At 38.7% G+C, this 22,930-nt stretch overlaps 1 protein-coding gene across 1 annotated transcript in view; it reads right to left on the minus strand.

Moving 5' to 3' along the window:
- Positions 1 to 4,838: 4,838 nt before the first annotated feature.
- kaznb (kazrin, periplakin interacting protein b) overlaps positions 4,839 to 22,930 on the minus strand; it is an 87,922-nt gene continuing 69,830 nt past the window's right edge. The window contains 15 exon segments of the mRNA XM_062416062.1: positions 4,839 to 5,177; positions 6,059 to 6,155; positions 6,294 to 6,460; positions 6,923 to 7,024; positions 7,290 to 7,521; positions 7,613 to 7,731; positions 7,846 to 8,036; positions 10,627 to 10,750; positions 11,066 to 11,250; positions 11,405 to 11,585; positions 13,074 to 13,244; positions 13,652 to 13,788; positions 15,638 to 15,829; positions 19,774 to 19,824; positions 21,074 to 21,096. Of these exon segments, the coding sequence (XP_062272046.1) occupies positions 5,016 to 5,177; positions 6,059 to 6,155; positions 6,294 to 6,460; positions 6,923 to 7,024; positions 7,290 to 7,521; positions 7,613 to 7,731; positions 7,846 to 8,036; positions 10,627 to 10,750; positions 11,066 to 11,250; positions 11,405 to 11,585; positions 13,074 to 13,244; positions 13,652 to 13,788; positions 15,638 to 15,829; positions 19,774 to 19,824; positions 21,074 to 21,096 (2,134 nt within the window). The 3' untranslated portion in view covers positions 4,839 to 5,015.

The following is a 22,930-nucleotide window of genomic DNA, read 5'->3' on the forward strand; positions in this document are numbered from 1 at the left end:
AACATTTGTTGCTTTTAAGTGTGTTCTTTTAATAACTTGACTATTGACTATATTTTAAATATGACCTGTGTCTGTATAAGCAGAGTGTGTTTGACTTCATGCATTACAGAGACAGAAACAGAACAATGGGAATGTCCATAAGAGCTCAGTACAGATCTGCATAATAAAATTGCAGAGTCAGGAATGTCATTTGAGCCAATCTCAAACCAACTTCAGGTCTCAGGATCATCAGCGCAAACAAGTACTAAGTATTGGGGACAGTGTGGTCTCATTCACAATGACAGATCACTGGTCTGGATGGTCACATTTAATCCAAGAATCAACAAAAAAAAAGGTTGTCAGTGATATAGATACTTATTGGACACATGTATAAATGTCCTCAGTCCAGTGAGTTCAACATCATCATGATGTGAGAGGCTACCTTGCAAAAAAGAGTCTCCACTACACAACTGGAACTTTGAAGTTCCCCTCAAGTTTATTTTCTGATCACACGTACAAACAAAAAGCCTTCAAAAACAAACAAACAAAAAGCACACTATGTCTGTTTAATAAAGGATGTGATGTCTGTTAAACTCTTGAGAGGACATTCAGTGGAATTATATTGTGCCGATATGATCTTAAAGTATCATATCATTGTTTTACACAATGAAGTTGATTAAATTAATGATTTCAAGTAGATTGGGAAACTAAAAGAGTAAGTTGCTCTTTAAATATGACAATTTAGTGTTCTAAACCGAATATCTTTTTCCTTTCGGTTTTGGACTGTTACTCAGACAAAACAAGGCATTTAAATACATCATTTTGAGTCGTGGGAAATCATAATAGGAATTTTTCACAATATTAATTGACTAATTGAGAAGCAGCAGATTAAATCAATAATGAAAATATTCATTAATTGTTGCCCAAATAGGGACACATTGATTTGACCCCCTGATCACCATTGACACCAATACTGGTCTTATTAAGCGGAGTGAATGTTAAGTTATGACATACCTTTTTAACATGACACATTATTACATTTTGTCAATGTCATTATAAAAAAACAATGTTTCTGCTATCAGTTATATCATTCAGTCACACCAACAGCTGAAGAATTAGCTTTCCCTGGACTTGTGTTACCTTACATGAAAAATGATCCCAATCATTTCCAAACTGTTAAGTATACAGATTATAAATAAGAGAATAGAAGAGTTGTGGTATTGGACCAACAAGCCTACTGACCGATTCCCTTAGTTGAGGTATTGGAGACAATGCATGAAGAGAAATAATAAATAAGATCCCAATTTTGATAAACACAATTTGATCCCTTCAGTTTGCAAAACTCTGTAAAACTGAAACAATGTAATTTAATTGAATAAATAAAGTAGGACTGCTTTCAGCTTTTTGTGGAATTACTCTGTCATCTTAGAGACTATTTTCCTCCTCTATTTTTTAGATACAATATACACATATGTAATGCAGCTGACTGACAGTATTGCAAAACTATGTGTACTGTATATTATCAATATGGTGAAGGTACAGCAGTATCACAGTGAACTAACCTCTGATTCTTCCAGGCTAAAGAGTAACATGAGGCCTTCTGTTTCACCGTTTCATCTTTTGGACAGAAACCCTAAACTATGATTTATTCTGCAGGCCTGCTGGACAGTGTGCATGGGTGTGTCATGTTCACCATCAGCATACACAGCAGTAAAAAGTAGTTTACCCTGTAATGCACATAAGCCTACTCTCTGTTTCTTTAGGTTACAGTATGGACAACATTAACAGCACAACCAGTGATACATTACTAGTGAGGTAAAGAGGGGAAATAGTGTCTCCGTCCTTCAGCCAGTTTGCTGCCAGCGCATTCATTGTTTGTAAAGTAGGAAGGGACCTCAGAGGGAGGATCTGTTCCTTCACAGGTAACTAAACTCAACTTAACTCATGTAACTAACACCTCAGAAACAACACAAAGACACATTTATGAGCTCTGTATTAATTTATAATCATAATCCGGAATGGTCAAGGTGATCTATTTGAAGAGGCCTTACCTTTTTACCGCTCAGTGCGCAAGGACTTCCCTCTTCATGGGTGAGTTACCTGAATCACGCAGGTGTTTTCAGGAAGATCACAGACGTGGAGGAAGAGGAAGAAAACATAGACGTGGCACCTGACGCCCCGTTTATCTGAGATGTTTTAAAGTCACAAAGTGTTTTTCTTCCTATAGTAACCGCTGGTACAGATAACAGTATAATTAACAACAACTTTGTGTAAATTCCAGCCAGAGTGAAAACCTTCCCCCTGGTTGTAAAGTGCGTCTGCGGCGCGTTTTCCGCTTGGTCCTAGTGCACCTCGTGTTAGCTTCCTCTGAGGACAACAGGCACATCCGGCCAAATATCTGATGAATAAAACTATCTCATAATAATGACTTAGTTTCTCATTATTTTGAGATACTAAGTCATTAATATGAGATAGTTTCTCATTATTTTGAGATACTAAGTCATTATTATGAGATAGTTTCTCATTATTATGAGATAGTTTCTCATTATTATGAGATAGTTTCTCATTATGATGACTTACAGGATTTTTTTTTTCATCACAGTGGCGGAAATGGGCTTCCATACTGTAACGGGGCGACTTCACTGGCTCCAAGAATAAGTCTGACTGTATGTAGGTCAAAGAGAAAATTATCCTACTACTCACTTTATTACCTCAGTAGATTTTTTTTTAATGAGTTAAAGTCTAACTCTTTTAAATTGTAGTCCCATTTAACCTACATTTGAGATAAAACAAGGTTGACAAGGTTGGTTAAGTAGCATAACCATAGCATAACCCCAGATTCACAGAGTATAAGCATAGCCTGCTCTCTTATTTTTCTCTTTCAGTGTGTTTTCAGTTCATGAAAATTAAATGTAACACTTTGTTTGTTTACAAGTCTTGTTCAACGTTTGGTTGTATTAAAAGAACCTCTAAGAAGTCAGATGTTCAGCTTGTCTGATAGGAACATTTTCTTTCTTTCTAATGGTTTTAAGCCTGTTATATGCTAGTGAAAATTAGCATTGGCATTTGCATTAACTATAGACTGTAAATGCGCTGTGCCAAGCAAGCCTGTATCTATCGTTAGGGTCAGCTCCACCGTCCAAATATGGTCACTTCTCATCACTTTTGGTTCCGAAATTCCAAGATGGCAATGGTTAACTGCCAAACCAGAGGCTCCGAAACCTGTGTCACGGTTGCTAGTTCATTATTTTTATACAGTCTATGGGGGAAAGTTAGAGAACAAGGCTTGACCCTCTCTCTCGCCCCATCTCCTCCAGTGGAGCTGCTCAGTGGCCAGTGGAGCTCACCGCGGTTGTACTGGGTACCTTTAAGTGAGTGAGTGCGAACAGAGAGTTTCAAAATTCTCTGGTGAGAAAAGGTTTTTAAAAAATTGATCAGAGGGTCATAAAATGCAAACAGGAATTATGATTATTGAATTCAGACATTCATCATACCGAAGTAGTAGTCTATTTCTAAACTATCACAAAACTTCAGTACACCACTCTGCAGGAGAAACACACATATTTATCAAAAATCAATGCAGGAAAACATTAACCTATGAGTTTTTTCGTTTATAATTAGTTTATTAACACAGCACGTGTCCTGAAAAATGACAATAACAGACTTTCATGTGTGTGGCAGTTGACAATAATTTCACCTTTAATGTTGGTACATGAAAAGCTATGACAGCTTACCGCAGAGGGACAGTTAATATTAACACAGATGTTAAAAGCAAACAGTCCTTCCCTCTTTCAGTCTCTATACAGGTTTGAACTGGTCGAACCTTCCCGCTTCAACAGCTTTGCTCTGGTGACTGGAGACGCCTATAAAGCAGCAGACAAACCTGTTTTTCTCTCTTCTTGAATTAACCTCAGGGTTTTAGCTGCATACAGCCAGGCTCTGTTTAAGTCCCAGTGGTGACATTTCATGTGTGTGTTTTCATGCTCATGAACAGCAAACTTTGTACAACTGTGTGATATAAAACATGATCAAACTGTACAAAATATACTGTTACATTCTGTCTGTTGAATTGAATCTTACACATTATCACTCTAAAAAAAACAACATTCAACCATATCGTTCTTTTAGTAACTCTTTTTTGATCAATACTTACATTCAAATGAAAAGCAAAACATGAATTCTTGGAATAAATGAATATATGTAACACTGATGAGAAGATGGGCTTCACTTCCAAGTTTTTTAAAGTACTGTATGTATATTAAAGATTGTCCTGCATGCTTGAATGTGCAGTTTCATAAAAACTGTGCCTCTTGAATATATTGTGTTTTTTTATTGTTCTTTCAAACTAAGGTCCACTATTTATCGAAGTAATGATAACAATTAAAATGTAAATTTTATGGACCCTAGAGAGAGTTAGAGGAGGTTGTGGGACTGATTTGAGCCAGAAACTCTAAACAGCCTCTTGCTGTGACACAGTTCGGGTCTCCTCAGAAGAGTAACAGTGGATATGTATCATTTTTCTTTTTCTATACCTCAAGCACAATTCTTATATATACAAAAAAAGATGTGACTTTGCTGTGAGACCTATTTCATATAAGGCATCAAAGGAGAACTCTATTCAGTTATTCTGGTAGGTTATGTTTCACCCTTCTCATCTTTGATATCAGTTTTTTTTAATAATATATAAAACTCATAATATAAAACAAATTTGGAAATTTAGTGAAAACAAACAAACAAACAAACAAAAACCTTTGCATTCCCAAAATCATCATCATTATATTTACAACAGTTATAACAGGTTAAAAATTATTCTGTTCAGAGCATGTGTTGTTCTGTTACAACACATACTGTATTTTAACTATTTTCTTCTTAAATTAAGTAGGCTAGTATACTCCTTTAGAACAACTTATCTATCAACGTTCTTATATTCCAGCAATGATGAGTAGTGTAAGTCTTTCTCAGTAGTAAACAGCTATAATACAATTTCAATGTAAACAATAGTAACAATGTGTGTGGTTTTGATGGCTGAGAGTAGTTCAGACATTAGTGATTTCCACACTCTTGTAGGTGTGCATCGGGCTGCCTTTGGCCCGGGATATAGCCTGAACTCTGGCCTCTCTGGGCAGAGAGCCGCAGCTGCCGTGGAAGTCCAGACTTCGTTCCACAGAGTGGCTGTTGGCACGTAACCTCAGTGGACTCTGAAAAAATGCAAACGCATAACAAAAGTTTCATGCAGGACTCTGAACCCAAATGGACTTTTTTTTAAGAACGTGACATCTTACATCAAATATTATCTGCTGACATTAAAGTAAAACTGACCAATAAAAGCTACTGACCACAGTACAACTTACTAGTTGAACAGACTTCCAGTTGGGTTTTCTTCCAAAAATTAAAAAAAAAACTTTTGAATCTTGAAGTCACAATGAATTGTATGGCTGAGACGTTTTTTTAGTATACACCTATCACAAAACGTTGTATGTATTACATCATGCTGTATAATATATGTTTTAAAACATGTCACCCCTCTAAACTCTTCACCAATCAAACTTCCTGTCCCTGACTGACATCCTGGCTCCCCCCATGTGTCATGTCCTGCCCAAACCTCCCATTTCAACAAGAAACACATCATATTAAGAAGGCAACATGCTCTCAAAATTACTAATTAATTAATTTCACTGCCTTAATTTATGGTTATATGCTGAAAACACAATGTATGTTAGAGCTTCACAGCTGCATTTTGTTTGCTGTCATTTTGCAGTATTACTGGGTGTCCATTGTGTCTGTTTACTTATGTGAAATATGTTTTTTAAATTGTCACTGACTTATGAAAACATTGCACCATTACAAATCTTAGTAATATAGTATGTCTTATTATATGTCAACAATGTTTCATTAATGAACTACAGTAAATCTAATGATGTTGATTAAAAAACATGGCATAGCATCAAATAGTGGTTTTAACAGTTGACTTTATGTAAATATATTTTGCAACATGTTCTGTGGTTTTCTTTTTCTTCTTATTAAATATATCACTTAATATGATGTTTTCCAATCTTATGATTGCGAAATGACACGATACCTTGCCTGATCTTCTCATAGACACCCTCTCTTCAGTAAGGCGTTTAACAGCCACAGGTGAAGATGAACCGACAACATCAAAGCTCTGCTCCACATTGCTGTGAATAAAAGATATTAAAAGATGTATTTAGTTATTATCTTGAGAATATGCATTTTTAAAGACAGATAACAAAATAACAATTAAGAGCCACAATGTTGGTGAGTAACTACTGTAGGATAGAGGAGATTTAACCTACTTGTGAGGCACAATGAGTGATTTCATTTCTTCATAAAGGTGCCGATGAAGCATGTGTTTGTTGCTGGGGATCCCCAAGGCTTTGGCCATGGCATCTGTGTCAAAGGACGGGTCCAGAGCCATCACAGCTCCGTGAATACCTTTACCCTGAAGATTGTCTGCAAACTCCTGCACAGCACAACACAGATTGGATGTGTGCCTCTGTAAACAGTACAGCTGAGAAAAATAACGTGAGATTTTATCTTAATTAGTCCTGCCACGAGTATTTAAGGTACAGAGGTCATATTAAATATATTAAACATGAAATAAAGGTATACTCAGGTAAACAACTAAAACAAACTGCTGTTCAATTCTGGAGCAAAAGTTGTGTTTTTGTACAGATTAAACTCTGGCAAAGTATTGCTCATATATGCACTCATTAGGCTGATTTGCTCTATGTTTTTTTAACCTCTATTTGTGTAAAGCTGTGTTTTTCTTCTTTATTGTTTTCAGCAGTGGTGTGGCACCAAAGCAACAAAGCTTTGAGTATTTTTTAAGGAAGCCCCAGATCAATCATATATGGTATCTGTTTCCAGTCTGCCCTAGAAAACTCCAGAGCAAAGGGAATACCATCACTGACCTCCCACCCACCTTGAGATCTATGTCTCTGATCCACTTCATTACTCTGTGACATGTCCAAACAATGGGGTCTCGGTCTTGGTGCTCGCATTTTGCCCGTCGTGCCTGCAGGGCCTGCGAAAACAAAAACACACAGATAACCACGGAAGCACTAATGTGGCAGGGGCCAAGAAAAACACATAGAGAGGTCAGAGAAGGATGAGGGCCTTCTGAGATAATGCAGCACCATGAGCTTTTGTGTGCCTCAAGCTATGGTGGAAAAAATGGAAATCACATGCGGTCCTGTCAGTGTAGCTAAAGTAGAAAAGTTCACATCGTAATTGACTGCTGAAAAAGAAAAACTACTCAGAACCTTTTTTCAGCTGATCTATAATCTGACCTCTTTATCAAAGCTGAGCATTTGCAGAAGTTGGATTGCCAGAAGTAGACTGGTCTGGTGAAACTGGTCACTGATGTTGAGGAATCTCTCCAGATCTCTGCGGCTGAGAGAGTTCAGTACCCGTCCATCCACTAAGTGAGTTTGGAAAGTTTGGGAGTATTGAGGCAGTCCCACATCACTCAGCCATGTTGTTGCAACCCAGTGATGCTCCATCTCAGATGCTTTTGATAGTCTATGGGATAAATACATACATCTGATCAGTAATATTACCTTTTTATCAAATGATTTACAGATTCTTTAGTGTTTTGTTTGCTGCTGCTCACCCTTGGTCCCCTTCAGCTCTCCTGTAATCCTCAATTGCCAGTCTTAGTTTCCTGCGATGAATTGGGTTAGTGATACCCAGACCCAGCTCTAAATCCTCATCTGTGAGGACAAGCAGCACCTAAACAGCCGAATATCCAGTGTCTTTATCAAACAGGAGTAACACCTGAATAAACCCATCTACTCTAGGGCAAAACAAACAGCAAAAGAACCACTTGTACAAAAAAAAGTGTACCTTGCCACTTTTGACGTTTTCAGAGCAGGCACGGATGTACATGGGCATTCCCATGACAACCTCCAGCCAGGCCTGGACTGCACCTGCCCTCCACAGTGACATGCATGCATTTCGAGTGAGCTCTGCCTGCTGGAGGCGGTCCAGCTGCTCCTCTCCATCAGACAGGCTCTGCTGTGTGAGGCTGTCAGAGTCTGGATTGGTCAGGAGAAGTTACGGTGTGGCATACAGGAGGGTTCAGGGGTCAGAGGGATATGGAAATCAAAAAAATGACTTATCTGGAGACAATTTGACGTCAAGTCAGAGGGTAGTAGCATAAAAAGTACACCTTCACCTCAATATGTCAGTTTGCAGCAACCTAAGAAATGTGCCTTTTTCTTTCTTTCTTTCTTTCTTTCTTTCTTTCTTTCTTTCTTTCTTTCTTTCTTTCTTTCTTTCTTTCTTTCTTTCTTTCTTTCTGTCTTATTTTCATTTACTAATATTCCTACAGTTCAGCCGAGTGGATAAAGAGAGTTCCAAGACACCTTTCATGTATCCAACCTTGATATAAATTGTATTGACATTGCACCACATGACCACTAGATAGCGCCAGAGTAATCGACTGGCGCTACACTTCCTGTTTTTTCATAGCAATGGCTAATAAGGTTTTCATAAAAAATTAAACAAAACATGGTTACGTTGATCTTATAACAGATATATTTCCAATTTTGTGATATTAAAATGCAGATGTTTCGTCAGTTCTAAACTACAGTACTATGTTTAGTGAAGGTGTTAAAATGCCTCAGTAACTATCTGATGATCATGAGGGGACTTAAGACCATTAGGATAATGTTTAGAGACACAGGGATTATTCATAAAACATCATGCTCCTGCCCATTAATGGCCCGTCTCAACACACAGGAAAACACTGATTCATACTGAACCAACAAATCCAGGATGAACTCCGTGTGTTTACCTGATTCGTCCCCGCATGCTGACAAAAATGCTTCATGCAAAGTCCACTATCTTTCAAAACAGTTTCCACATAATATAAGTTTTCCAATGGACCTGAGTGATATGAATAATCCCCAAAGTGCAGAAACAGACAGCTGGTAATCACAGATGAGGAGTTACTCACTGGCAGGAGAAATGCCATTAGAAATGGCAGGAGAGGGAGAGACACATTAGACTGGGACACAAGAACAAGATTACTCATGGAACAGAAACGGCCACATAGTATGTATTCAGTTACTAGTTTTATTTTTAAAATAAGATTTCATTTCAATTATATTCATTTTGAAAATGCTAAAACCTCCTTGACATCTGGCTGCAACAACTGCAGCAGATAAATATTTGAAGTTACCTCTGGTTTGTCGTTTTTTAAATAAAATACTTCAATAGATTTAATCTTTTACGCAACATCTCCTAAATTACAAAGCATTTAACAGAGAATTATTAGAGCCACATTTGCAAGAAATGAGGAGGGCTTCTACACAATGCAAAACAAAAACAGCAAAAGGAAAAAAGGGGGACCGTGCATTCATAATGCAAGGAAAAATAACTTGGTAAAGAGACAGGGCAACACGGGAGCAACAGAGGATTGTGGAGATTATTAATTCTATTGGCAATGAATGGACATCTAACCAAAGCAACACGTAGGGATCATGCAGGTGTTTAATGCACATTCCTTTGTCTCATATTGGCACATGTTAGATAGCTCTCTGTAAGAGATGAGTCAGACACAAACAATGTTACGAGGCTAGCGCTAACAGTGACAGAGTGATGCGCAGAATTTTCAAAGATAAATGTTTAACCTATGGCACTTGCACATGGTTTTACAGCAGACGAGAGGTGTGCTGGGAAATGCATTACTGTTCATTTTTGTGTTAGTGTATTCAAGTCAGTGTAAGTCATTTTTTAAGAAAGACTGACTCTAAAACACTTGTTGGCAATTATTTCCATCATAAAATTGATCCTTGCCGTCCACATTGTGATATGTTGCAAATGAAAGAAACCTCAAAGTCTAACTCTGTACCACAGTCAGGTCTAAATATAAAGTATGCATGTTTAAAACAACCGAATTTGGTGAATTAAACTGTGAAATATCCATTTCTTTCCAAGCCAATCTGGCAATGCCTCCTCTGTCATAATAGGAAATAGGCCAGTTAAGTTTGGGAATAAGAAGAAACTTAGAAATCAATGAAAAGCATGATAAAAGCAACTGTAACGTAACAAAAGCCAAATGACATTGACAGTAAAAACACTAGTTTCACAATAACTCCTATTTACATATGAACAGCAGTCCTTCAAGTCTCCAGTTATAAAAAAACAAAAACAAACATAAAACATTAAGACATTTGGAAGATAATACAGCATAAACATGTCTACACATTATAATAACCCCATGTATATATTTATATGCATGTAAACATATATACAGATGCATACATGTACATCTATAAATATATATCTAATTTACAAACATACAATTTGAGGGTAATATACTGTACATTTATGATAGCAGTCTCTTTTAGGCTTTTCTTTTAAAATATACCCCCTCCCCCCTCCAATCAACCCCACGCACAAAACGCTCTGTACACATAGTTAAAGCTAGGTGGATATCCACACATATTCATACTTCAAAAGAAGCACACACACACACACACACACACACACACACACACACACACACACACACACACACACACACACACACACACACACACACACACACACACACACACACACACACTCAGTATCACCAGTCGGCATCCTCCTCTATGTAATAATCAGGTGTGGCTGTACCATCAAACAGGCCGGGGTCCAGTGATTTGCGCTGCTTGCCCCGAGCGAACACCCGTGACAGAGATCCCAGAGTCATCTTCTCCTTCTTCTTCTTACGCTTCTGGTCCTCCAGGTCCTCCATGGACTGAACCGGGCAGAGGGGACAGAAAACTAAGGTTAGTAAGGTAAGAGATAATCCTCTCATACGGCTGAGTTAAAGCATTTTGGGAAATACAGTTATTCACTTTCTTGCTGAAAAGATCGATATCCCTCTTTAATACAAGAGCAGTATCAATCTTCATATCAAACTCTGGAAAAGAAAGCTAATGAGCTTATCTCCCAAAATGTCAAACTTGTTTTAAAGTGAGTTAAATGCAAAATAACACCACCACCACCAAGCAGGCAGGCTGACACCCAGCAGGACGACAGGACAGAGTGACAGACACAAACAGGAGAAGACAAAGAGGAGGGAGGTGTGATTACTTGGTCAAGGGGGCCAGGCAGCTCTTACATTGCAGAGGGAGTGGGTCCGATGACGAGGTGAGTTGATGTCACTTGGCGTGGAGGAGCGGTCCCCATCGGCCGCAGAAGCATCAGAGATGACGGAGGGCTGGCGAGAGTGGCAGGGGCTGATCCTGACCACAGCTGAAGGTGCCACATACACACATATGTACATACACACACATATTCACACCCGCAGTTAGTATTAGAAACTTCCAGGAAACCCTCTATTAGTATATTTAGCCTGTAAAAGCAACACCACGCAGCATGGAGAGGCAGAGCAGATAAGAGAGCCTACCCTGTCTGTCTGTTGTGTGTCCATGATAGAGGGTCTGTTGACTCTGTCGGATGGCGGCCGTCAGTGGCAGATCAGCCTGCATCACCCACTCCTGACTGCCATTCACCACAGGCTCTGTAGGCATGGCCAATGAGTGGCGCTTCGGTACATCTTTTGTCAGGGTGGCCAGAGACTGCTTGGCCTGAGATACACAAGAGAAACAGAAAACAGACATGAGCTGAAAGTTAAACACAATGTACAATTCACTAATCTGTTACCACCTAAACTTTGTCTGCTTGGGGATATAGAACAGAATTCATAACTCATATGTCTTTGCTTTATTAGTTTAATAAAGCAAAGACATATGTCTTTCAGTAATTTCAAATCTTAAGAACCAACTATCCTGAAACACGATTAGCTAATTCTGGAAAGTTGTGATGTATTATTTGCTTCAGATTGTTGATGTTTTTCTCAAAAAGCAAAATAATTGAGGAAAATGTTACCACTCTGGGTAAAAGAGTCAATTTGAGAACTTATGAAACAAACACTTCCAACTGCACAGAGAAGCCGCTCTAACACTGATACGGGCTTGTATAACAAAAAGAAATCGTGTTACTAAAAACACTGAGAAATGCCAAAACTGAATATTACAGTAATCATAGAAATCACAGAGGAAAGACAAAAATATTCTGTAGTCTGGCATCAAATACATATATAAACTGAACTAAAACTGTGAGTCGACTGATAATAACAAAATGGGTCATGAATTATATAGTTTTATTGTTTTGTTTGTTGAGGAACTTGCCAATAACTTTAAAAATCACAGTTTTAAAAATGAAACTAAACACTTCCTTGTAAAAATAAAAAATAAACATTACAATGAATAAATGGAATAAATTAATTGTGGGCATCAGTATACCTGCCAGAATGATTTTAAGCTGCTGGAAAAATACATCAGCTCAACAAATAAATCACAACAAATACACAACTCACATCGGTACACAAATGATTTTAATCTTCTTTAAGTTAATGCAAAGTATGTTTCTTTGCTTTTATTTTGTTTTTAAATGTCTAATGCTGCCTTTATTTTTTCCCCATGCATTCCAGACAAAAAGGATTGTCCAAATGACTTTTTTTGTGAGTTGTAAATGAACTTGGGTTGTCTTACATAAACTAACATAAACACTGTTCACGTGTTTCTACACAAACATTAAAAACAGTAAGATTTTAAATAGAGAAAAGAAGAGAAATAAGAAAGGAAAAAGACGGTTGAATGATATTTCGGAGCTGGGTTGCTTGACAGTGATGTAGCTCTGGCACTGATGTGCCAACAAATCTGATCTGTGATGCAGCTTGATGTGAGGATCCGTGGGTGGTTGTGACTTGCCGAAGGAGGAGAGAGAGATTAATGACACACAGACTGACAACTGTACCTCTGAGACACCGACACACAGCAACACAGAAAGGAGGCATGAATTTCTTCCTCAGTAATGCTTTGAGAGAAGGAAGGGATGAGGATATATTGCAGAGGAGCTCACTGCATGTGTTTGAACTGATAGGAATGCACTGACAGGATTGCAAGCCCACAACTTGTTTGCATTTATGTCATACACACCAGACAATGACACTTAGGCAGCATACATGCTCCAGTTAATTCAGAAAAGTTATGTCTGTGTGCAGGGTGACTCACCATGGTTAGCTCGGCCTCCAGTTCTTTGACCCTGTTCTCTTTCATGTCCATCTGAGTACAAAGGATGTTGGCCTGCTCTGTGGCTTCTTTGGTCTGCCTCCTCAGGTCCCACTTCTCCCTCTCAAGCATATCCTTCTCTTTAGCCAGGATCTTCACTGCATCCTCACTCTCCTGAACAACACACACACACACACACGCACGCACGCACGCACGCACGCACGCACACACACACACACACACACACACACACACACACACACACACACACACACACACACACACACACACACACACACACACAGACATGGTTAATCCCAACCAATCTCACTCTGAATGATCAACAGAGCTCTGAATTTGAGTCAAGAAGCACATCACAGTTATAGTTTATGTCATAATCTCTTTCAAAACTTTTTTCTCCAAACTTGACTGAGGAGTAAATAACGGTGGATCCATGATGGACTATTTTACTGATGTCAATGCAATAACAGATAATTTCAGCTCTATTGTTCTAAAATTAAGATTAGAGCAGAACTGGTACTGGATTTTTGAGGCAATAAATAAGCTAATACATGTGTTACCTTTCGGTGCTGGTCGTAGTTGCGTATGAATTCTCGCAGCTGGTCTTCTCTGCTCTCCAGTGTTGTGTACAGCTGCTGCATCTGGCTCACCAAGTCTCCCTTTTCCGCTTTTAGACGCTTACGGTCAGCTTTCATAGCTACAACACACAAATAAATACATTCACACACCTAGCAGCACATACATGTGGATATCAATGAGTAATTTAAAAGCCAATTTTACTGTAAAACCTAAAAAAATACTTTCAATATTTCAGAGAAATTTGGCTTCCTTTAAGCCAAAGACAAAGCTTGCAACTGCAGCAGGGAGCCACTAGGTGACACTGTGTCTTCTGTTAATGGGGGGTTGCAGCTCATGTTTTTTGTTTTTGTTCAGAGAGAAATGGCCCAGAGAAAATGATGTAATCTTCTCAAAAGATAAGAGTACAGTAGCACTTACACATTCATAAATTAAACTGTTTCAGCTTGCATGTGGAGACCCTGTTGGAGAGAACACCAACTGGACCCCATTTCTTTAAAATTCTCTTACCAAAACAACTCAACAGCGATGATGCAACTGGTGGGGCTCTTTGCATACAAACATAATAATGATGCTCTCCTGAGAGTCTGTGCTCAACAGAAAGGCAGGACTGAAACCAGTACTTTTCATAACTGAACACATTTGTCACTCAGGAAGCATTCCTCCTGTCAACGTTCAGCGTCTTCATATTTAACACTTGACATCCAAACCTGTTTTACAGCAGTTACACAACACAGCGTACAAACATGAAGCTCGCTCCTTTTGATTCTCCGCGCAGAGGTGAGAGCAATGCAAAGCAGTAGTGCTCAATTCAACTACATCAACAACATTTTATTTTCATTGCAAGCAATCATCCTTGATGCAGAACTGACATATTTTTACTCATCTCCTGAAGATGGGAAATGTTGGACTGCATAATAGTTTGATTTGTTTTCATACAAGAAATAAAAGCAATCTCATGCTACATAATCAGTATTGCATTCCAGTCTTAATCAATACCACATTAACATTTAAAAAGTTAAGCTTCTTTGTCATGATTGATGGATCTTAATTAAAATGAAGTGAACCTGGAGTATACTTGGCTGCTTTTCTGGGGCGACACCCACATCTGAATTATGTTGAAACACGTATGCTTATAACGCTGTCAGCTGTGCAGACCCTCCCAAAAATAAAATTTAAACATAAAAATAACGTGTTTATCTCTGAAAATGGTGACCTGGTGTCATTTGTGTGCACATATTTCATATGCTTGGCACAATCAAGATGAAATTGAGATAATATCTGACGATGAGAGATGAAACCTAAACAGATTTTGAAGACATTTTTCCACAATAACATCCATTTATTGGCCCAACTTTTCTTTTTGTTTCCTAAGGATAAAGAACAGTTGCTGTCATCAAATGGCATATAAAATAAACCAAAACTACATGCATTAAAAAATGCAAGAATTACATTGTATTTAATTTATCTAAGAAGCAAAGATCTATATGGATGCGCATCAGCCACTAGTACTTTATTACTCTGGACATTATTCCCATCTGTAAGGAGAAAAGCAAATTTGTTCAATGTGCCACAGTAACAACAAAGAATAAGTTGGCGTATCACATATAAAACATTCAAGTTAGCCAGTTACCTGGAGAAAATATAGCAGATAAAATAATAAAAGCCTTTTATTGGAATAAACTTTGGACTTGTGGCTTTTTAAAAAAAAAAATTCTCCACTATTTAGAGTAAAATTGTGCACATTAATGTGATATGGAAGTACATATTGATAACATCTGATATTTTTCTTTTGATTTGTATATGGATTAATGGCAGATGTCTAGTTATTTTTTGCTTGAGATGTAGCTTCCAGTTACTTCTAACAACTTCCAATTTCCAGGTCATATAGCTGTATTTGCAAGTTAGCTGTTGGAGAAAAGTGACTCTGGGTTAGTTGAGCCGACAAGACGGCTTTGTTGGCTCCTGACCTTGTAAGGCCTCCTTGGCACGGTCCAGCTCCTGCTCCTTGTCACCCAGCTGAACACGGAGCTCCGTGGCGGAGAGTAGATTGGCTGTGCAGCCTCCCTGGGTTTCTTCCAGGTCCTTACTTAACATGTCTTTCATTTGCCTCAGCAGGTGGACCTCTTCTTGAAGCTGGGCCACTTCCTCACGCAACAACACTGGGGAGAAAAACACAAGGTTTTGGGAATCTAGAGAATGCAGAAGAGGAATGAGGAAGGTAAGAGTGGGGGACTGAGGGAGAAAGTAAATAAGTAGCGAATAAGAATCAGGAGAGAGACTGAGGAAGAGTAATGTAAAGGTCAAAATGGTCAAAAGAAAAACAAAAGGATACAAGAAAAATCAGAGGGAGGTAAAAAGAGAACATTTACAAATAGCAGGAAACTGAGGAAGTGGTAAGCGGCTGAAATTATAGAGGGGGTGTGTGATTATGAGGCTCATGATAGAATATAGGCTCAAATCGATACGCATCAAGTCTCACAGCTCCCCCCTGAGCTGAGGCCACAGGTGTTTTAGAAATTCAGTTAAATGCTGAGTGACAGACTTTGGACTGAACCTGGCAAGGGTGGCGGGTAAATGAGAGACAGCAGACTGATAAGACTTAATACAATATCAGCAACACACGCTTGAGACGTGCTCCTGAGTGCTGTGTTTTCCATACGCTCATCTGCTGTGAAACACCCTCCCAACCCTCAGGGAAAACAAGCAAGCAAACAACAATGAAGAATGAACTAACAGACAGACGCTGGCGGACACATTTGTAGAGCAAGATGACTGAAAAGATGAAAAAGAGGAGTTCTTTCATCACATGGTGAATAACTGAATTTTAGTCCAGTTAGGGAAATCCATACAAGCAACAGAGGAGCGATCTTTCATAATAATTTGATATAATGTATCATTTATATTGCACACAAATGGGTAAAAGGTCTGTTACAGAACAATGCACACTTTTTTTAAGCATAAGAACAAAGACAAATGTCAACTGGCCAAAACATTCAACTATGTATACTGTAAAATCTGGAACCCCTCATGATAAATTTGTAATTCAAGAGTAAAAACCTTAAAGATACTTCAACAGCATAAACCATGAGAGTGCATAGTGAAAGAAGAAGCAACTTGGATAATGCTGAAATGATTAGCTGATTAAAAATAACATAGTATCAGTGAAAAAGTAACTAGTACAGTAACTATTTTGATATACAATTTAAGGCATTTATTAACTTCTTAAATGTGTGATTCATGATTATAAATGCAACATATCTTTGGGTTTTGAATTGTTTTCAGACAAAATTGATTGACAAACCAATTTATTCACAAAACAAAATCATCAGATAAATCACTAATGAAAGTAATCATCTATCAAGTTGCATTCCTAAACTTGATGACTTATACTTGTAAAATTGTATATGTTTTATTGTGTATGTTAATGTGGTGCCCATACTGCAAACAGATTTCCTATTGGAATAATACAAATAAAGTGAAATGCATGAGAGTACATATGCCTGTGTGTGTGATAAAAAACAAGTAACAAGTCTACAGCCACACTAGAAGCAATGTAAAGGTTTAAACTCACATTGTAAACCAAACTGTTAGGTAAACGTTTAAAAGCTTAAGTGTTACTGTCCAGAGGAAAGTGTCAGAAGTCTTTTTTAGTCACACATAAACATTCACTAACATGTAAAGTACAGCTGAGGATATCATTGACTTTGCAGGTAACATTTTGGCCTGATGATGGGGCTAGATGAAAATCAGGGGATCACCGAAGTGTTTAGGATTCATCCTCTGGGGATCATGTATTGCTCTACAATACATCCACTAGTAGCTGAGATATTTCAGTCTGGACTGAAGTGGTGGACCGACAGACCGACAGACATTGCCACCCCAGAAGACATGCTGCTAGTAAAAAAGCAGCGTGTGGCCTTAATTCTATGCAAATGACTATAAGTTAAACTATGTAATGTTCAAGTGCAAATGTGCATGCAAGGATGTATATAAGTGTGTGTTTATGTCCACGTGTGTGTGACATGGAGAAAACAAAAAGGTAGAAGGTCTCTGCAGGCCTGCAGCCAGACGTTGCGGGGCTGCAGCAGCTCCGATAAGAGAGGAAGGGACAGTCCATCAGTCTCTGTCGACTCAGTTCTATGGAAACATGGGGCAGCTCTGTGCTGCATGTGACAAAAAGAGTTTGTTTCCCTGAGAGAGCAATCTTTCACGGCCTTCTTGCAGCCTAAATCCGCTTATTCATCTGTTTACCTACAGGCTCTCTCCTATATTTGTCGCCGGGAGCCCAGCTGCTGCTTTTCATGCCGCTGGACAGAAGTGTGCATTTTTGAGGTGCTCTGTTGTGCTCAGCTTAATCTTTATCTCCAAACAGGCTGAATAAATTATCATGTGTACTCGCTGTGATGTGAAGGTTAGTCTGCTTTTGTTGTTAGCTGTAACTTAGCACACGCAGTTGTGTTTAGCTTTATTTCTCATATCAGTTCTCAACTTAGGCAATCTGAATCTGAATCTCGCTTTTTGTACTCAGCATGTCTGAATATTTATGCAGCCTAATATTATGTTACATCACACATATATATGTCATGTAAATGTGTTTAGAATGTATTACCAGGAATATTTATAGTAGATTTAGTGTGAACCTGATAATAAACACAGATCCACATACAGCTGAGGAGAGGGCTAATGATTAAGCCAACAAACCTTTTCCTCTTTCAAGTTTCCTGTCTCAAATTGGGGGTGAAATCAAGGCAAACAAAATTTCCCAGAATCTTCTAAACTTCTCCAGATATGTAGCCATTTCTCATTTAAGAGATGTGTGCACACCAACATGTGCATCAAGGGCACTGACGAGCCATCTACCTACAGATAACTTTCCTCTGTATACACTGTTTCATGCCATCTTAAAAGCAATTTAAAATGGCAGGAGTAACATAAACACAGCAGCCTATATAGTGTTATCACGGGGGCTCTCTCATGTCTGATCCTTGAGTGGTTGTGCGGAGAGCCTGGCCAAGTTATTAGAGCCCTCCGACAGAAGAGGAGCAGCCCACTCTTCTTCCTACTAAGCAGTGGCCCATTCAATTAACTTCTCATCCAAGCCTCCCATTAGAGTGTCCATCAAAGCCAGCCAGGACCAGGCCATCACTCCCCGTCCCTTTCTCTTCCATAACAGAACTGTCACAAGCCAACTGACAAATACACACACACACACACACACACACACACACACACACACACACACACACACACACACACACACACACACACACACACACACACACACACACACACACACACACACACACACACACACACACACAGAGCTGAGGAGAGAGCGGGCATAGCGGCTCATGATTAGGCTTGAGAGAAAGCAGAGGCAGCTTTCTGATTGGAAAGTTGAAGTGGGAACTTGAAATGTGTGGATTGGTGGCCAAAGACCTGAACTAGTCTCCTGTGAACCGTATGCAGGATTAAAGAGGCTCTATTTATATACATGAATGATCAAAGATGTTTAATGTGAGCCATACGGAATTTTGAGTTTAAAGAGGTTTAATGCAAAGCCCTATTCTATTTAAAAGCAGTTTCAGACCAACTAATCTCAGTGCCTTAAAATTGGACTCAGTCTGGATTGGCTCCCCTCATTAAACAATTACTTTCCTATCAGGCGATTTTACAGCAAGTGAACTGACAAATTCTCGGAAAGATTCATTAAGCAGGTTTGCAGGATCTTAACCAGCAATTTAGATTCTGGCAATCTGATCTAGCAATTTAGAGTATATAGAGTAAATAACATGTATCCAGCAAGACAGCCTTTTTATTTGCCCAATGCTGAGATATCTAATTTTGAGATTTCTGACACCAACTGGCACCATCTCTTGCAAGGAACTCGAGATAATCCACAGACCTCACTGTAAAAAGTTTTCTTTTTATTTTGAATTAAGAAAAGTATCAGTAAGCTCATAGACAGATAATCACAAAAATCTGGATAAATAAAACTATCTGCACAGCTATATTCCACTAAAGCTATGTGATAAAACACGTTTTAGGTTTCATGGACCATAAAAGCAAAATCATGATAATAATAATAGGACCATACAGCAGCCAACTGCTCTGCCCTGGGGAGTTTTGCTGTGTGTGGCTGTCGCTTCTCCACCTTGGTCCCTGACAAGTCAAATCTGTGTAATTTTAGTTAGTACAGTGGTTATGCTCGGCTATTTCTGTCCACGACAAAGCCAGGGGCGATGGTGGTGCTTTCCCTTCTCCCCAAATCTCTCAGGTACAGTAAACGTCAGTTGGATAACAAGGTCAGACACAATTGTACATCTTTTGTACGTACTGTATATACAGTGATGTCATAACTGTCATCTTAAGGCTAGGTTTTCAGCAGAAGACTCCTGATATTCAAGGACTCAAGGGTATAAAAATGTCTAACCTGCTTTCAATATATTTATCTTCACCTGTTTCATTTACCTTGAAACATCTGATGAACGTTCATACAAATATGAATAGAAAAGGCTTTCACAAATCGCAGGTGCTTTCCTAACCTTGGTCTAATGTTATTTTGCAGCTGTATCGACCTTGTAGATGACTATACAGCATAACATTCCCACTTACACACACTGCAGGGCCTCAGCAACTGTGTGACAAGCAGATCCGATCTGTTTGTCTCCTCAGTCTGGTTTAACAACTTTAGCCTCATTGAAACAATCATATTAGCAAGCCGCTGCTCAAGTTATGACAGTGATAACTGCTTCAATCTCCTGGGACTCACAGAAGAATACATGTTCAAAGCATTGCCATCTCCATAAGCTTTCATTAAACCGTATTACAACTGTTGGACAGTAGACAAACAGCAGAGAGATTTTATTCTGGAGCATTAGAATTGAATGCAATTATAATCACTAGGATTAGTCTTTCATTGTCAGTTGTCACAATAATGTGGTAAACAGAGCCCAGAGTTTTGGTAGAATTTTCACATTTTTCTTGTTCCCTGTTGGCTCCTGTTGTGTTGGTGCACAGCTATAATATGCTATCTATAAGGTGGATGATGGTTGTGTGTGTTTGTGTGTATGTGAAAGAGAGGGTTGTGTTCAAGGGAATTGGAGCCAAAGGATGAAAACAGTAATGAGTTTCTACAGAAAGTGCTGAGATATTTTCTACTATAGCATTGCAGGGGGGAGGGTAACAGCTATTACAGCAGGACCAAAGGATCAAAGCAACATCATTTAATAGCACATTTCTCATACAAATTACTATGCAGCAAAATATAAATTAATCAGTAAACACAAGGGCACCTATATCAAAGTTTCCTTTAAACTAAATTATAAGCAAGATGACAAATATACACTGGGGATACAGAGGAGGCTAAACAAACAGCAAAACAACAAAAGCTTTTCTGTAACTTGCTGATACAGTAGGAGCAGAGCTGTTTCAAACAACCTGAAAAGTCTTTAAAAGGCTGCATCAAAGCCTTCTCATAAGCTATTCTTTCATAAGCTCCTCTTCTTGATAAACTTCACCTAGAACGAACCAATAAAAACATCAAAAACTATTTTCCCAGGACAGCGTCCTACTCAGAGGCTTTCTTTGAAACGGGAAACATTACGTAAGTGTGTACCTGCATTGCAGGTGATTGTGTTGACTCAAACTGTCAGCCTCCCCGAGGGAGTGAGAGCTGTAGCACCACGTCTCTGTAACAACTATGAGTCAATTTGATGACCACTGGACTAAATGAGCTCCATGACACAATAAATCACATACTCAGTGACTAACTCTCTAGAACATGGTTGCCTTTGAGATTCTTGCAAACACAAGTTATTAAGTCATAACCAGAGTATTTCAATAAAAACACTACAAACATTACATTGATGTAAGCCCTGCACAATGAAACCATGAAACCAGAAATAAAGAAGGTAGCTGGTGATTTTTTTTTTTTAAATACCAAGAACTGAGAGAAAGACTCTTAATTATGTATAAGCTATACAAGCATGTTGCACTTATTGTCAATTAAAAAGTATCTGAATAACTGAAGGGGACCCATAGATAAAGAATATGTGCTTCTTCTACCTGCATGGTTCATCTACATTGAATAAGACATACAATCCCTCTGCAATGTTTAATCTGCAAGATGATCACACTATTGCCGGATTAGTTAAATGTCTATTACGGCTTAAACCTAATCAAGGTTAAGGTTAAACATATTAAAATTCATCAAGCATTCATGAAATGGAGTGGATGATGCAGGCATGAAAACTCAATTAATTTCACTCCAAAGTCATAGTGCAGTTTAGAAAATGAACACCAGAAGGCAAAACAGCAGCTTTGGCATCACTGACTGTATAAAATATTATCTAAGCAGTTATTAGGACATACTCATCATTATATTAATCTATGTAGTCAAGTGTCTTCCACTATTGCTGCTGGATTATTTGATTTGTGTTTGTGTGAACCTGCATGTGTGCTCACAGCTGGCGATTTCTGCACTGTATTATGAAAGGAACATGTGTCTGCTGAGCTCTGGCCTCCACTAATTACAGTATAAAGATCAGATGAGATTGCCATGAGAGAAGACAGCAGTCTGCTCCAGCTCTTGATTAAACCCATCATCCAGGTAACACAGTAGCCTTGACAGGCAGGAGAGACAGTCTCGGTGGACTGAAATAACCCATACAAGTTATGTGTTGATGAGTGTACGATAAGCCTCGTCGTATTTATTATCTCAGTTGCTTTAGAGTGCTTCCTCATATGACACTCTGCCTGTCTCAATAGGATTTATGCTGTGCAGGAGACAATATGTTTAATATTGTATGGATAACACTAGTCACCACTGTCTTTTTCAAGGTACATCCTTATGATTCACTCCTCATCCATTATTTCTTCTTCAAAATCTGGCAGCTAACAAACAAAAACAAAAATAGAATCCCCTCTAGTTCAACTCCTCAAAACTTTGCGAAACTCCTTACAAAACCTCAAAAAATGTCTGTTCAGGGTTGGCCTTAGATGAAATATTCTGTGATCTGTAAGGGTCTATATTTACAACTCGAGACAAAAAGGACAGCCCAAATACTTTTTTAAGGATTTTTGAAAGACTAGCATCAAATCTGCACAAAACCCAAACCTGACAGGAAGACAGAAAGAAGGGGAAGAGAGAGGGAAAAAAAGAGACAGTGGCTTCACAAACAAAGCACATTCACTCTGTCAGCAGCTCCCTGCTGAGTCTCAATTTACTTGGTAGTTGGATGGGTGGGTGGCAGAGGTAG

The sequence above is a fragment of the Scomber scombrus genome, chromosome 3, assembly GCF_963691925.1.
Source record: "Scomber scombrus chromosome 3, fScoSco1.1, whole genome shotgun sequence".
Classification (NCBI taxonomy): Eukaryota; Metazoa; Chordata; class Actinopteri; order Scombriformes; family Scombridae; genus Scomber; species Scomber scombrus.